The following is a 16,337-nucleotide window of genomic DNA, read 5'->3' as shown; positions in this document are numbered from 1 at the left end:
GACACAGAAATAAAAAGAACTAAAACAGAAAAGGAAGGAGAAGTACGAAGGAAAAAGACCGAAGAAAGACTTCGGGAACTATCTGACTCCATGAGGAAAGGAAATATAAGAGTTATAGGAATCCCAGAAGGAGAGGAGAGAGATGTAGGAACAGAGAAAATATTCATGGATATAATTGAAGAGAACTTCCCAAACGCGAAGAAGGAGCTGAAAATTTATATACAAGAAGCAAGAAGAACACCAAACTTCCATGACGAAAGGAAAAATACAGCAAGACACATAATAGTAAAACTCCCAAGAATCCAAGACAAGGAAAAAATAATGAAACTAACAAGAGGGAAGAAACAGATAACATTCAAAGGGAAACCAATCAGACTGACATCAGACTTCTCTGAAGAAACACTACGGGCAAGGAGAGAGTGGAGGGACATAGTCAACAGACTCCAAGAAAACAGATGCCAACCAAGAATACTCTATCCCGCAAAGCTCTCCTTCCTCTTTGAAGAAAGAATAAGGACCTTCCCAGACAAACAGAAACTCTGGAATTTTATTACGACTAAACCCCCACTCCAAAAAATACTACAAGGAGTCCTAAAGCCAGAACCTCAGAGGGACGAATAACAACAAAAGAAGGCCAAAGAAAGTTATTAAAAGAATAAATAAATAAAATCAAAGGAAAGACAAACACAATGGCAAATACAGATGCTAACATATCAATACTAACTCTAAATGTAAATGGACTAAACTCTTCAATAAAAAGACACAGAGTTGCAGGCTGGATTAAGAAACAAAACCCAACCTTTTGCTGTCTCCAGGAAACACATTTAGCTGCAAAAGATAAAAATAGAATCAAAGTTAAAGGATGGAAAACAATTCTACAAGCAAATGGACCAAAAAAGAAGGCAGGAACAGCTATACTCATATCAGATAAAACAGATTTCAAACTTAAAAAGATAAAAAGAGACCCCAGTGGTCATTACATTATGATCAAGGGGACAATACTTCAAGAAGAAATAACACTCATTAACATATATTCACCAAACGAAGGAGCACCAAAATATATCAGACAACTATTGACATCTCTGAAAACAGACATCAGAGAAAACACATACGTAGTGGGAGACTTCAACACACCACTATCAACAATGGATAGATCAACAAGACAAAAAATAAGTAAAGATACTAAAGCTCTAAATAAGGATCTAGAGTGCTTGGGCTTAACAGACATATATAGAACACTAAACCCAAAAAAATCTGAGTATACATTTTTCTAAGCGCACACGGATCATTCTCTAGGATCGATCATATACTGGGGCACAAGACAAACATCAACAGATACACCAAGATTGAAATCATATCAACAATCTTTTCTGACCATGAAGGCATCAAACTAGAAATAAACCACAAAAAGAAGGCAAGGTACTCTCCTACCTCGTGGAGATTGAAACCCACACTACTGGAAGTCCACTGGACTAACAAGGAGATAAAAGAAGAAATTAAAAAATTCTTTGAATTGAATGACAAGGAGGACACCAATTTCCTAAATGTATGGGATGCAGCAAAAGCAGTAATAAGAGGAAAATATATAGCAATAGATGCTCACATCAAGAAACAAGAAAGGACTCAAAGAAAGAACCTAATCTCGAAGCTCAAAGATCTAGAAAAAGAATAACAAAAAAACCCCAAAACCAGTAGAAGAAAAGAAATAATAAAAACCAAAGCAGAAATAAATGAAATTGAAACTAAAAAAACAATCCAAAAGATCAATGAAACCAAGAGCTGGTTCTTCGAAAAAATAAATAAAATAGATAAACCCCTAGCCAGGCTCACAAGGGCAAAAAGGGAGAAAGCACAAATAAATAGGATAATAAATGAAAGAGGAGAAATCACAACGGACACAGCAGAAATCAAAAGAATAATTAATAACTACTATGAACAGTTATATGGAAACAAGTTCAACAATCTAGAGGAGATGGACAAATTCCTACAACTCTACAATCACCTAAAGCTAGATAAAGAAGAAATAGAACACCTAAACAGACCAATTACAATTAGCACAATTGAAATGGTAATCAAAAACCTCCCCCAAAACAAAAGCCCAGGACCTGATGGATTTACAAATGAATTCTACCAAACATTCAGAGACGAATTGGTGCCTATCCTTCACAAACTCTTCCAAAAAATTGAGAAGGAAGGTATAATACCTAACACGTTCTATGAAGCCAACATTACATTAATACCAAAACCGAACAAGGACAACACAAAAAAAGAAAACTATAGGCCAATCTCCCTAATGAACACTGATGCAAAAATCCTCAATAAAATTTTAGCTATCAGAATCCAACAGTGTATCCATAAGGTAGTTCACCACGACCAAGTAGGATTCATTCCAGGGACACAAGGATGGTTCAACATCCGAAAATCAATCAACGTTATCCAACACATCAACAAAAAGAAATATAAAAACCATATGATAATATCAATAGATGCTGAGAAAGCTTTTGACAAAGTGCAACACCCATTCATGATAAAAGCCCTTGAAATTCTTGGGATACAAGGAACGTACCTCAGCATCATAAAGGGCATATACGACAAGCTAACAGCCAGTATCATTCTCAATGGTGAAAAGCTGAAAGCATTTCCATTAAGATCTGGAACAAGACAAGGATGTCCACTCTCACCACTGCTTTTCAATATAATGCTGGAAGTCCTAGCCAGAGCAATAAGACAAGAGAAAGACATACAAGGAATACAAATAGGAAAAGAAGAAGTCAAACTATCACTATTTGCAGATGATATGATAATATACATAGAGAACCCCAAAAACTCCATAGAAAAACTAATTCAACTCATCAATCAGTTCAGCAAAGTGGCAGGATACAAAATCAACATGCAAAAGTCAGAAGCCTTCCTATACACTAACAATAAATCTGAAGAAGAAGAAATGAAAAAAACCATCCCATTTATTATCGAAACAAAAAAAATCAAATACTTGGGAATAAATCTAACAAAAGAGGTAAAGGACCTTTACAAAGAAAACTATAAAATACTGTTAAAAGAAATAGAAGAAGATACAAAGAAATGGAAAGCCATCCCCTGCTCATGGATTGGAAGAATAAACATTATTAAAATGGCCATCCTACCAAAAGCAATATACCGATTCAATGCTATTCCAATAAAAATTTCAATGTTATTCTTCAAAGAAATAGAACAATTATTGATGAAATTCATATGGAATCACCAAAAACCCCGAATAGCCAAAGCTCTCCTGAAAAAAAAAGAGGGGAATGGAGGCATCACACTCCCAGATTTCAGGATAAACTACAAAGCCATAATCATCAAAACTGCATGGTATTGGAACAAGAACAGACACACAGACCAATGGAATCGAATAGAAAATCCAGAAATAAACCCACAGATTTATGGTCAGCTAATATTTGACAAAGGAGCAAAGACTATGCATTGGAGCAAAGAAAGTCTGTTCAATAAATGGTGCTGGGAAAACTGGGCCGCTACATGCAAAAGAATGAAGCTTGACTACTACCTCACACCATACACAAAAACCAACTCAAAATGGATTAAAGAACTAGACATAAAACCTGAAACCATAAAATACATAGACGGAAATAAAGGCGAAACACTACGTGATATGCACATCAAAGACATCTTTACAGACACATCACCCAAAGCAGTGATAGTGAAGGCAAAGATAAACAGCTGGGACTACATCAAATTAAAGAGCTTCTGCACAGCAAAAGAGACAATAACAAAAACAAAGAGAAACCCCACCAACTGGGAGAACATTTTTGCACACAACACTAATGATAAAGGATTGATCACAAAAATCTGCATCAGGCTGATGAGACTCAACAACAACAAAGAAAATACTCCAGTCAAAAAATGGGCAGAAGAGCTAAAAAGAAACTTCTCTGAAGAGGAAGTGCAAATGGCCAACAGGCATATGAAAAAATGTTCAACATCACTTGTCATCAGGGAAATGCAAATCAAAACTACCATGAGATACCATCTTACACCAGTAAGAATGGCACATATTAAAAAAACTAGCAACAACAAATGTTGGCAAGGGTGTGGAGAAAAAGGAACTCTTCTGCACTGTTGGTGGGAGTGCAAACTGGTCCAACCACTATGGAGAGCTGTGTGGAGATTTCTGGACCTACTAAACATAGAGCTTCCATATGATCCAGCAATTCCACTCCTAGGTATTTACCCAAAGGACACAGAAACATCAATTCCAAAGAGCACCTGCACCCTATGTTTATAGCAGCACTGTTTACAATAGCTAAGCTTTGGAAACAGCCCAAATGCCCAAAAATAGATGAGTGGATCAAGAAGATGTGGTACATATATACCATGGAATATTACTCAGCATTCAAAAAAGATAAACACATGCAATTTGCAGCAACATGGATGGCGCTGGAAGGGATCATGCTCAGCAAAATAAGCCAGAAAGAAAAAGAAAAATACCGGATGGTCTCACTCATAGCAGGAATCTAGAAAACTTAAATAAGGGACCAGGAAAATGAATAACTATAAGAAAGTGAAAACCAAAATCAACAAAAATCTATGAACCAGAGACACTTTTGGGGGGGTGGGTGGAGGGAGGGGAGGCATTGGGGTCAAAATGGGGGGGTTGAAATTGTATGGGGAATATAAAAATAAAATTTATTATAAAAAATAAAATAAATAAATTTATTAACTAAAGGATTCAAGAATGAATTTCATGTTTACCTGTCTTTAAAAAGTAAATATTTTTCAAAGCTTTCACATCTATTAATCTTGTTGGAGAAATTAAGTCTATCCCTTTTGTAAGGGGACTTCATAAGACATAGTTATTATTAGATGTTCTTCAAGATACTTCATGCACAGAAAAGAATGACAGCATTTATGTTCAGTTCCTCTACTGCACAACACCCACTTTAATCAGATCAACATCCAACTTGTTTCACTTTAATTCTGTATGCTTAAGGCATCCATGCGAATTTAACTATTAAAAGAAAGTCGACTGACTTACCAGTCATGTTGCAATACAGGAGAAAGGGCTTCAGGGGACCACTTCCATCTGAATCTATATAATAAAACCCTGAAGTGTTTCCTCTGTGCTTATAGGCTTCACATGACTGTTCATAGATAGCTGTTAAAAAAATCATAAATGATAAATGGAATAGTGTAAAATTAATCTCTTAAAATTTTAATTTGGACACAAAATATTCCAAGCCTTGAAATTTAATATGTACATCACAGAAGAAGATGAAACATAGTTTAAAACAAAACTCATTCTTTTTATTAAAATAATATGGATGAAAGTAGGCTGGACAGAAAAAAAAAATGAGGTTGTATTTTATGGAGTTGCCTTCCGAGAAGGTTCTGATACTAGTATCGCCTTGTAATAATCTAACATCTGAAACACAATAGTGTAATCTCCTTAATTAATCTGTTGTTATCCAAATAATTATGCAATGGAAAAGCTTTAAATAATGTTGTAACTATTTTCCTTTCTCACATAAAATTATCTGTAGATGAAGTCCTTTCTTCCTAAAACAAATATGATTTACAAAGCCCCTCATCAATATTTTAAAAGGTACTTTGCCAAAGAAACTTTCTCTAATGCTCTGTAATGAGAATTTAAGATCATTAAAATTCAAAGCAGAAGAAATATTTATATGAAACATGCCCCCAAGTGGTCTCAAATGTGTTGCGATCCGTAATTGGATGTTTGTTCATTATACGATTATATATTTGCCATGTACAAGGTTTGCTGTTAACAACGGCATAGAATGCACACATCTATTGAATACTTGGTTAAATGTACTGATAATTTCCATCAAGCTTCTTATTCTGTGGAATGAGAAAACATCCCCTGAATGTCCCTTCGCTGATCTATTCTAAATTTTTGAAAATTATGTTAAGTGGGTTTTTAGACAATAGACAATAGGAAATAATGTAACTGATTTGCTCAGAGTTACAGAAATTTTAGATAATCATACCAATTTACTTTACTCTTCCACAATCGGATGGTTTTATTTTGCTTCAATTGTATATATAAGCATGGATTGTTTTCTAGTCACATTGGTATTTTGTGCAGTGAAGCAGGCATGCAAAAAGGATTGATTTATCCATCTCTATCTGCATGCACATGCATCTGCTCATCAATTCCTTAGCAAGGCTGGAAGGATACACGCGTGACTGTGGAGCGAGGGCTGCCAGCGGAGGCGGCATGGCATTGGATTGGGAGTACTTCTGCTTTATGTGTGTGGCCTGAGTTTTTCTAACATGACCGCTATTTTCAAATGACACCTTTTAAAAGACCCCACCCCTGCCACTCCTGCTGTTTCAAACAGTGACTCCCTTCAGTTCTATTTATACTACCTGCACAAGAATCTAATAAATGAACTCAATGATTGGATCCAGTTGGGGCCACAGACGAAAATATCTTATTTATTTATCATCCACATATTTTCCTCTGAGTTGTTTGTGTTTATATTTAGATTCATCCAATGATTATAATTAAAAATAAATAATCAGTCAAGTACAACACATAACACTAGCTTTCTGTTTTGAGCTAGTTATTACAGCATATGATGGAAGGCATAAAAATGAAAATACACTGCCTATCTATGGGACCTGGGACGAGTGATTTGGTCTCAGATTACAGTGAGGTGTGGCTTTAGCCAGTGTAGGAATTCTTCATGCTCTTATGAGACACCCCAATACATCAGACCCACAAATGACTTGGCTATCCTTCTGGAGGCACAGAAGGGGGCCCAGGAGCTCCTACTGTACCTTCCCTCACCAGCCATGAATCAGGCCTTCTGAGGATCCTTTCTGGAAGCCCCAGGGTTGGGAGCGCAGGATTCAGTCTCCATTCTGGCAAGAATACAAAGCAATCTAAGGTGGAGACAGCAAGGGCAGTGAGGATGATGCCTACCCTAGTGTCCTTGCCTGAAGTCCAGGCTATAGGAAATTGGACTTGGAGTTAGGGCACTCAGAAATGTCAGTAAAACATACAAAAATGGGAAAGAAAAAAACCAGACATGTGGGTCTTCCCATTGCACATACTAAATAAGGGGATGACAAAATGCCATGAATCTTACAACCCACACAAATATTACACCAAAACAGCAATGCATGGTTTATAGCAGAGAAGGGTGCTGGTTGTGACCCTAAGCTCTGGAGCAGGGCTACAAGTGTACACCCTCACTCTGTCCCAATTATTTCAGGAGCTGGGGCAAGCTGGTTAATCTCTCTGTTACCATATGAGTAGACTATGGATAATAAGAGTACTCCTACATACATCAGAATTAGATGAATTGGGACATATAAAATGCTAGACCAACATCTGGCTATTTAGAAAGTGATCAATAAAGCGATTATGGTTAATTTAATCATCGCCTACCATCTATATCACCTTCACTAATCAAGTTACAAGAAAATTTAAGGGTGACCTATTCTGCACCGCATTTTTTTTTTTATCCTCGAACACCTCATTTTCTGTACATTTTCTCTTCTGGCCAGTTAGCTTTCTCTTTTCTTCCCTCTTTCCTACTATCTATAAGCTACCTCAACTGCTTTCTGAAAAGAGGTGTGGATTAAAATTAAATCAGAACGCAACAGAATGCTAAAATGCTGGCTTGCAACTTCGAAAACATATCTGCAAACACATGGACAGAATCACACAGAGCAATCGAAAGGGAGTGAACAAGGAGTAGCAGAGGCAAGAACAAGCAGGTGTGCTGGGCTCACAGTTGTGGCAGGTGGCTCCCCGGTAGCCAGTGTTTGCACAGTTGCAGTGGAAGGTGTTCCAGGACTGGGAGCATTCACCGCCATGCTCACAATAGTTGGGCAAACACCTGAAAGAAGGTGCACATACAATCACCACTTTTCAGTGTTAGACATTATAAGATGTAGATCATTTATACCTGAAATTCATACTTCCTTTCATGTAAAAGAAGAACACCAGCCATAACATAAAGAGCAAATTGAACCTGATGAACAGTTAGCCAGTGTTTTGTTAAGGTCCTTTAGTCCCAGGACTAAACCTTAGATCAACAAATTCATTCAATTTCAACCAATTCTCAGGTGGTGGGACTGCTTAATTCTCATCCTGCCCTGCTGTATCAGATCCCTTTATTTTCCCTAGATGATGTAATACTAATTCAGTATCTTCCAGAAACATTACTTGCTTACATAAAATAACATTTAGTCATACTGACTTGCAATGACTTTGAATATTTAAAAGAAGAAGGAACAAGAAGAGGGGAGCAGAGGAATAAGTGAAAAGGCGGGATAAGCTTTATTCACTCAGTGTTTAATCTAGAATTGCTGAAGTTGTCGAGACACAAAAATTCCAAGCAGGGTGTCATGGTGCCCCAGGTACTGAATCAAACTCCCAGGGGTTCCCAGGATATTTTAAATTTTTCATAGAATTACTCAATGTATTTCTTCAAGAGGCAAATTCAACACACTCAATATCTGTCAAGCTGTGGGACTTACTAGCTTGAAGTAGTTCAATTTCAACATGAGATTGCATTGCATTCCTTTTAATAACATCCTATCTTTGAGAAGGTGGCCTTTCAGGAGTTGATATCAAACAAGTTCCAAGGGAAATCAATGCTGAATTAACAATGAGGGTGGCGGTATCTGATCTGATTCCAAGCTTTGAAAAACTGAACAGGACCCAAGAGTAAACAAGCGCAATTATGAAGTAACTGTGTTTCATTAACAATGAAATAAAAATATTTTTCAAATATATTACTTTTTCAAATGATTCCTCGGTTGTTAGGACAAATACACTTCTAAAGTTTGTTGGACATAAAGTTTGTTTGGACAAAAGCCACGTCTTAGATGAAAGTGTTAGCAATACTGTTTGTCCTGGGACCCTAAAAATAATTACTATAAGTTGGCACTGACAAATGTTGGGAAGTTTCAGGAATTAACTCAAACAGTCCTAGTGAGAGTGAGATTTTGGTGCTTTTTAGAATTTAGAATGAAAGAGACACTGAGACCAATTGAGACCAAGGTTTGACATGCTCTCATTCACCCCAGAATAAAAATTAAACAACAAAACATGGCAGGAATGTATTAATAAAGGCATTTTGGTCATCTCCCTTATAAATACCAACAATGAGAATTTCATGTTTTGCTTATAGGATTTTTCCATTTTTGACGCAATATAATGCTATTTATTACTTTTTTTCTGTGCATAAGGACTGTGTAAGACAGCCTTACTCTTTCACTCAGCTTGACCAAACTTAAGGCCCGAACCCCTGATCTCCCTGAGGTCATTTCTTTTAGAAGACTTTCTATTATAAGTTCTTTCTCTATTTGCTTGTGTGTGTGTGTACTTATAATACCCAAGTTATTTTACAAACTCCTTAAAAAATAAAAAATAAATAAAATGGGCATCTCTCCATGCCAATTAAGTTTGCATATACATTCCAGCATTTTTGTAGATTCACAAAACTGCCTTCAAAGAATGTTTTACAATGCGTTTAATTTCTTAAAGCATTTCAAATCAGTGATATTCTAGAAGAAAAGGAAAATTAAAAAAAAAAAAAACCAATCCTAGTTGGTAATCAGAAAAGACAAGGGCAGGGTAGAATGATTTTTAAAGGGCCTCAACCTAAAAGGTACAGACAGAAGTGGCTATGCCTAAAATTTTGAAGAAAGAATCTTTAATTACTGTAATACATGTACTTTTTCTACTTGATCTGCTACTAAAAGATGTTGAATACATTTTCCTTGATTTTGTTAATCAGACTAGATTTATCACATTTTTTAAATTGCAATGTCAAAACCTAGATTGTGAATTTCATTTAAATTCAACATATGGTCGTTCTGTTTGACTATTAGTAAGTAACCTAAGGCAAATAACATTGTATAGTGAAGTAGTGACCTAAACAATAGCATTTCACACTCTTCTTAATGTTAGTTATTTCAATGCAAAGTAAAAAAAAAATCTATCAACCCATTTTCTCTTGCCTCCAAAGCTTTTCCTTAGACATTTCCAGCACTATTTTCATTGCTTGTGAACCTGAACAAATATATACATCAACATCCCCAAAACAGAAGTGACATGTACAATTTTGGTTTACCCCGATTCCCTGTCCATTCCAATTTAAATTTCAAAAGACTTTCACACAATGTAAAACTCGGCTAGAATTAATGATATTGAAGTAAAATCTATATAACATGATCACATTTAGGAAAATTAAATGAAGCTAGGTAACTTTAGACTCTAGGATAATGGTGACCACCTGAATTCAAATCTCAAAGCTATGAAATCGATAAGAACTAACCGCCACCCAGGCACAAGGAAAGAGTTACTAAGCCGTCGCTGTTTGATTTTTTTAATCTTTAATGACCATAGCATTATTCTGAACTCAATAATTAAAATGAACACGACTGATATTAAAGCATGACTGGCAAGATTATTGTGATTATTGGGCTATTGTTGCCCAAGTCACAAACTACTCTTAAATTATTGACTATCAATTATTACTGGAAGAGTTGTTTGTCTGCTACAATTAATGCCAAAATCTTGTACTTCCGTTTTCTATACTAGCATTCCTACTGAAACTTCTGGACCAGCTTTACACCGTGATCAATACTACAGCTCCAGAGCTTTCATTTCCTCGGCAGAGAAGATAGTAGTGGGCTGTAAAAGGTACATATTAGGAGCATAGCAGGCAGTTAAATCCCTCTGTCTCTGAAAACATGAAGCTGTTGGGGAAGCAAAATGCCCTTTTTTGACTGATCTCATTGGTTTCTGCTGTACTGGTGCCAGGTGAGCAATATTACTATTGGATTTAATGATGTATTTTTGATACACTGATACCCACCTAAAATTATACTAGCATCAACATCATCTTTTGTAAACTGGTAGCATGAGTACGTATAAACGATGTGGTTAGTTATAGCTAACTTTTACCCCTCCGAATATTAAGTATAAAACTAAAGGCATGTTTTTCATAGTTCTCATGGTAATATAATCCACTACCTGTGGAAAAGACGATGTGGGAAAGAGAGAAAAATGTTCACTTCCTATATAATTTTTAATCTGCTGCCAAAAATATTGAAAATGAAGCAGGTCAAAAGAAAGGAATGAGACCGTCCTCACCTGTCTGTAATTCCACAAGAATCTATCTGAAGGTCGCTGAAGTTCCCAAGGGCCTCCTGCTGAACTGAAATCAGATCTACCACCTTGTTACTGAGAGAAATGAGTCTCATACAGCCCTGAAATCCACCAAGTGGATTTTTACATTTGGAGCCAAAGCCGTTGTCAGGACAACCTAATAAAAATGAAACAAAACAAAGTAAAAGCAGGATACATTATAATGAATCAGGATTCAGTATCACAGAATACTTCATTATGAAAAAAAGAAAACTGATTGCTCTCTTGAAATTAAAAAAGGGAGAAAAAGCCCATTACATCATCATTAGTTTAATATATACTACAAACTGCAATTAATACAAAGCATTTCTCTTTATCACTGTAGGACATAGCAAATTGCTACTGTTACAATGATAATGTGCAAGGATACTAACTTGATCTACAATTTAAAAATACTAGCTCCAGAATCCTACACATGTAGCCAGCTATAATAAATTATGTACGGCTTAAAACACAGGGACTCTGTCTTCTGGAATGCAAGAAGAAGAGCATCAAGGATGAAAATGTGTACTGCAGATAAGAAAAGAGAAATCAATAGTGGTGAAATAAGCTTTGTATTTAAAGCTAACTATTTGGGAAAAGAGTTATATTGACTTGCAATAAAATTACCAACTATTTAATTACTTTATTTTCATGGCACGTGAGAGCTACAACATATGAATTTTAATAAACCTTGATGTAATGTCAAAAACATTTCAGTTTGATTGTTTTTTTTGCCCTCATAAAAGAATGTCCATTTGTATTGATTTTTTTCCTAACATTTACCCCAAACTGTTTCTAATCATTTAAATAATAAAGAAATATAATAGCAACCATTATTGTCTGAGGTTTAATGATGTACTAAGTGTTTCTCCACCCAAGTGAAATAAATCATTTTATGGAGTATGAACACATATATTATACTTATATAGTTTTCATTAATCTTTTTTTGTCATTATGGTTGTCAACCACGATTACAATTTCAAATAATAATAAATGAATCAGCAACTTCTTAATTCCTTACAATCCATGCTAGTTTTCCATTGGGAATTACCATTATAATTAAATATTTTGACTGCAGGTATTTGCCCTTAATGCTTTGTTTTCCTAACAAAATACATTTACATGGCAAGTGAAGGCCAATATTTATATTTAAAACTGTTACTGGACACAATGGAAATATTTCATTTAGCATAATGGAATCTTTGAAGTTTCAAATTTAATATATGAAGATAATGGGGTCAAACACTTTTGAGTGTCAATTTTTTACACTTGGTACTAAATGCATTTTCAGTGGTTGATATTCTTCGGAGGCACAGGATGTGGTTACTATAATCTCGATGTGTTTTCTAGATGACTTATTAACCAATTAAGAATGTGAAAACACAAACGGAGAGGATAATAGTTCAATATTATTTGGGGGGAACTACAACATGTCAGGGATATAAACAGCTCTGCTAATCTCCTTTTCTCCAGGTGGTGTTTCCTGACACATTTCAAACTATTTCAGAATAAAACAAATTGTGCAATGTGCCTGTAGGGAAGAAAACTAAGTAAACTCATAGTCACAAGACAAGGTCATGGAACTTTACAGAAAGTGCTTCATATTCTAACTACCTTGTTTAATAAGCAAGAGATCCTGAGAACAAAGAAAGGTTCAGCCCAGGTTAGTCTCATTAGTCTAAGATAACAGGCATCCACGAGTTAATATAATGCCACAGCAGAGAGAAGTTCTGCACTGAACTCGTTTAAGATGAAAGTTCTAAACTATGAAGATTTCTGGGGAATACCTAATGCTGAATTAATGGATGGATCCATTACTAGAGGCAGTCAGCATGTTAAGCACCTCTGAGGATGACAGATAAATTATCACTCTGTGTCACTGTACCAGAAGTGAGATGTCGGGTTTTGGCTTCGTGGTGATGCAGCCAGTTCGCTGGACAGATAGTGTTTGATTTACACAAGCGGGGATGTGAGAACTCTACATGAAATTTGGTATCTCCAGCTTTGCGGTGCTGTGTGTTATTCAAGAGCAAAAAGGTTGCAGAGAGGAGTATATGGAAATTAGACAACCATCCATCCTCATCCTAGAGAACCCATATTTAAAATGTGTAATTTGTAAAAGCTAAAAACTGATCACAAAGCACCTTCCGGCAGTCTGGGTTTGTAAAAAGCATTCATCTGAAATAAGGGAAAATGATGAATGGATAGGGGATGTGGCATGCGCTGATGCTGCGATTCAGGAGCCCTATCTCTCCAGAAGTGATGTCACTCTCCAGACTTGTACAGAATGCAGGTACAACTGGGCTGTGGGGACATACTGCTCCTTTGCAGGGGTCATTACAGCCTGGGGAGGCTGGACATCTGAGGAGAAAATCAACAGGGGCGTGCAGCAGGCTTCCTAGAGCAGCAAAGAACTGATGGGAAGTGGAAAGTGTTCCACAGAGAGGAGATTCATTTATCTGAAGACAGACTGGGTGAAGAATGAACTACTTAAGCCATCTTCCACCTAGTTCAAACACATCTGAGTCTTAGAGAGGACTCACCCACACAGGACACAAGGTAGGGTGAACCACTGTCAGAGTTCTCCTTGGGGAGGGGAATGGTCCAAGATTCAAGACTTTCAAGGTTAAAACTGGGAGGAGCTGGTCACCCCACTGCCTATACCACTCAAAGGATCAGGACCCCTATGCCAACCCTACACCCCAACGAACCCTATTCTACTCCTCCTCCTGCCACACTTTTGTCCACAGCCCCAGAGGGCCTCACAGGAGCAGGTGGTGTGAGTAGTTGGAAGCTTCTCCCCTTCAGTCTACCTCCAGTTTCTGAAATTCCCTACTCCAAAGTCCTACGCAGTCTTCCAAAAGGAGGGACCTCCTCTAGCAGGTTCTGGAGACAGCAGGTTGGGGGGAAGAGGGAGAAATGGGACCTCAGAGGACCTTCTGCTTTCTTTTGGACCCTTACTCCAAGCACTGAAACATAAGAAAAGAGCTAATGATTGGAGATTTCTTGCCAAGATCAAACAGATTCAGGTCCTGAAGGACACCAACTGAGACCGAATAAAGTGAGGTACCTAAATAAGCTTAACATTGGTCACTCCTTTTTTAAGCGCTTAAGTTGGAATTTTACTATGATGTTTCCTATTGTTTAGGGATTTAGCTACACCGTAATAGATGTCAAGTCATAAAGAACACAAGCAATGAGTAAAACCCAAATTTAAAAGAGTTCGGGGGAAAAGAACAAAATGACTCCAGAGGGACAAATAGTTGTTATTAAATACCCTGTCTCTCTTAAGCCTGGAAATGCACATGTGCATGTGTATTTTTTTTAAAGTGTTCTTTAAAAATGAATCTATGATTCTGAGACATGAACAATAGAGGAAACTGGGTGTGAAGTATATGGGAATTTTATCTGTAATTTTTCAGAAGACCTCAACCTATTCAAAAATTCTAAGTTGACTTAAACATAATGGTGTGTGTCCTATGCATCAGCACAAAATCATGCAAAATTACAGAGAGCACATGTGACATATCTCACTACAAAATATTATAGTATGAATAAAAGCAATGAAAATCTACAAAAATAAGCAGGTATTGTTAAATCTGAACATGAAGGACATAAAATACTTCTCGAATGATTATTCTATTTCCATGACTTACACTTTTACCCAGTCTATTACTTCTATATAGTCTGGTTTTTTTTTTTTTTTGCATCATTTAACAATTTTTTCCCTTCTCTCTTTCAGCGCTGCTAAGTCTTTTCCTTTAAAGTGAACACTCTTGGTTAAATAGTTCAATATATCTTACCATTTATTCAAGGAATTTATTCCTATGGATTGCCATTAAATCAGTCCTATATTCCAGAAGGTTTTAGAAACAGCCCAGTTCAGGAATGAATAAATTTCACAAATGGAGGCAATTACATCTTTTAAGATTGTATAATGCCATCTTTGACAGTAACAGACTAGGTAGGGTTTGGTTTTTTGTTTGTTTGTTTGCTTGCTTGCGGATGGGGCAATTGCATTTAATATTAAATGAGTGATTCTTGGTCTGGATGTTGTCAAATGTAGAAAGGAATCAGTATCTTATTAATGAATAATAAAGATTGAACCTCTTCCACCAAATTCAAAAGCCATTCCACACAGAAGCAACAATCACAATTAAAAATAAAAGAAGAAACTCCTCAAATCATAATTGGAAGTTGTATCACTAACAGTTTCACAATGTTGCCTTCCTAATGGTAAATAACATTTTCTTTTTAAGTTTCCATGACTCAAGACTCTTCTATTTCCAAGGTTTCCTTTCTCAAGCTTTTATTTCAATCAAGCATCCACTGGATAGATAAGGGCTTCATTCGTATGTGTTCTCTTACAGAGGTGGCCTGGTATTGAAGGGTGATGCCCTAATTTTATCAAATGTATCAGTGCATTATTACTTAGCAAGGAGAAGAGGTTTCTGTGGCTAATTAAGCTAGATTATTTTTCCACTGCCACCTTGCCCTTCGTTGGGCCGTGGAAAAGTAATAAGGATGCTCCAGGGATGCCAGGAGGCATGAGCACTGCAATAAAACCAGCCCATAAATTCAAAAAAGACATATAGGGGCCATTTAACATTAGGAAAACATAACAAAGTTTAAAAGGAAGAACTCAAGGGAATGGACTATTTACAATGAATCTTATAGAAATCGTAAACATAAATAAATCTACCTTGAAAAAATATACCCCTGTCATCTTGATTCACTCAACATTTCCCTGCTCTAAGAAAGTGAGAAATTATTCTGTCCTGTTGACATTGGTGACTCCACAATGGCTTCCCCAAGATGGGGGGTAGTAAGCCCAAACACGGTTCAAATGTACATCCGGCCTGACCTCGTGCCTCACCTCCAAAATAGTAGGTGCCACCGGAAGAAAGCTGCTCGGGCCCCAGGGAAGGAGCAGCAAAAGCCGCTTGGCCATCCACCACCACACTCAGGTGGTTCCTTCTGGCAGCTACAGAGATGGAATGCCACTGCCCATCATTTAATCCACCACCTGGGGGGGCAGAAAACCAGTGATGAGAGGTGTCACTCAACAGTAAACACTGTTAGTGCTTGGTTAGAAACACAACAGATCACCCGCACAGCCAAGTTCAGTACCCACATCTGGGAAAGGGACTCAAGATGGAAACTG

General features: G+C 36.8%; 1 protein-coding gene across 6 annotated transcripts in view; it reads right to left on the bottom strand.

The window, feature by feature from the left end:
* Nucleotides 1-16,337, bottom strand: part of CNTNAP4 (contactin associated protein family member 4) — a 271,211-nt gene that overhangs the window by 70,627 nt on the left and 184,247 nt on the right. For all 6 annotated transcript variants that reach the window (XM_054697006.1, XM_037516186.2, XM_037516184.2 and 3 more), the window contains 4 exons: nucleotides 16,050-16,199; nucleotides 11,138-11,309; nucleotides 7,762-7,868; nucleotides 5,033-5,152 (listed from right to left, as the gene is read on the bottom strand). In XM_054697006.1, the coding sequence (XP_054552981.1) occupies nucleotides 5,033-5,152; nucleotides 7,762-7,868; nucleotides 11,138-11,309; nucleotides 16,050-16,199 (549 nt within the window). The remainder of the gene's footprint in view (nucleotides 1-5,032; nucleotides 5,153-7,761; nucleotides 7,869-11,137; nucleotides 11,310-16,049; nucleotides 16,200-16,337) is intronic.

The sequence above is a fragment of the Talpa occidentalis genome, unplaced genomic scaffold, assembly GCF_014898055.3.
Source record: "Talpa occidentalis isolate TD23 unplaced genomic scaffold, MPIMG_talOcc4v2.1 talOcc4.17, whole genome shotgun sequence".
Taxonomy (NCBI): Eukaryota; Metazoa; Chordata; class Mammalia; order Eulipotyphla; family Talpidae; genus Talpa; species Talpa occidentalis.
This window is presented reverse-complemented; position numbering and strand designations above follow the sequence as displayed.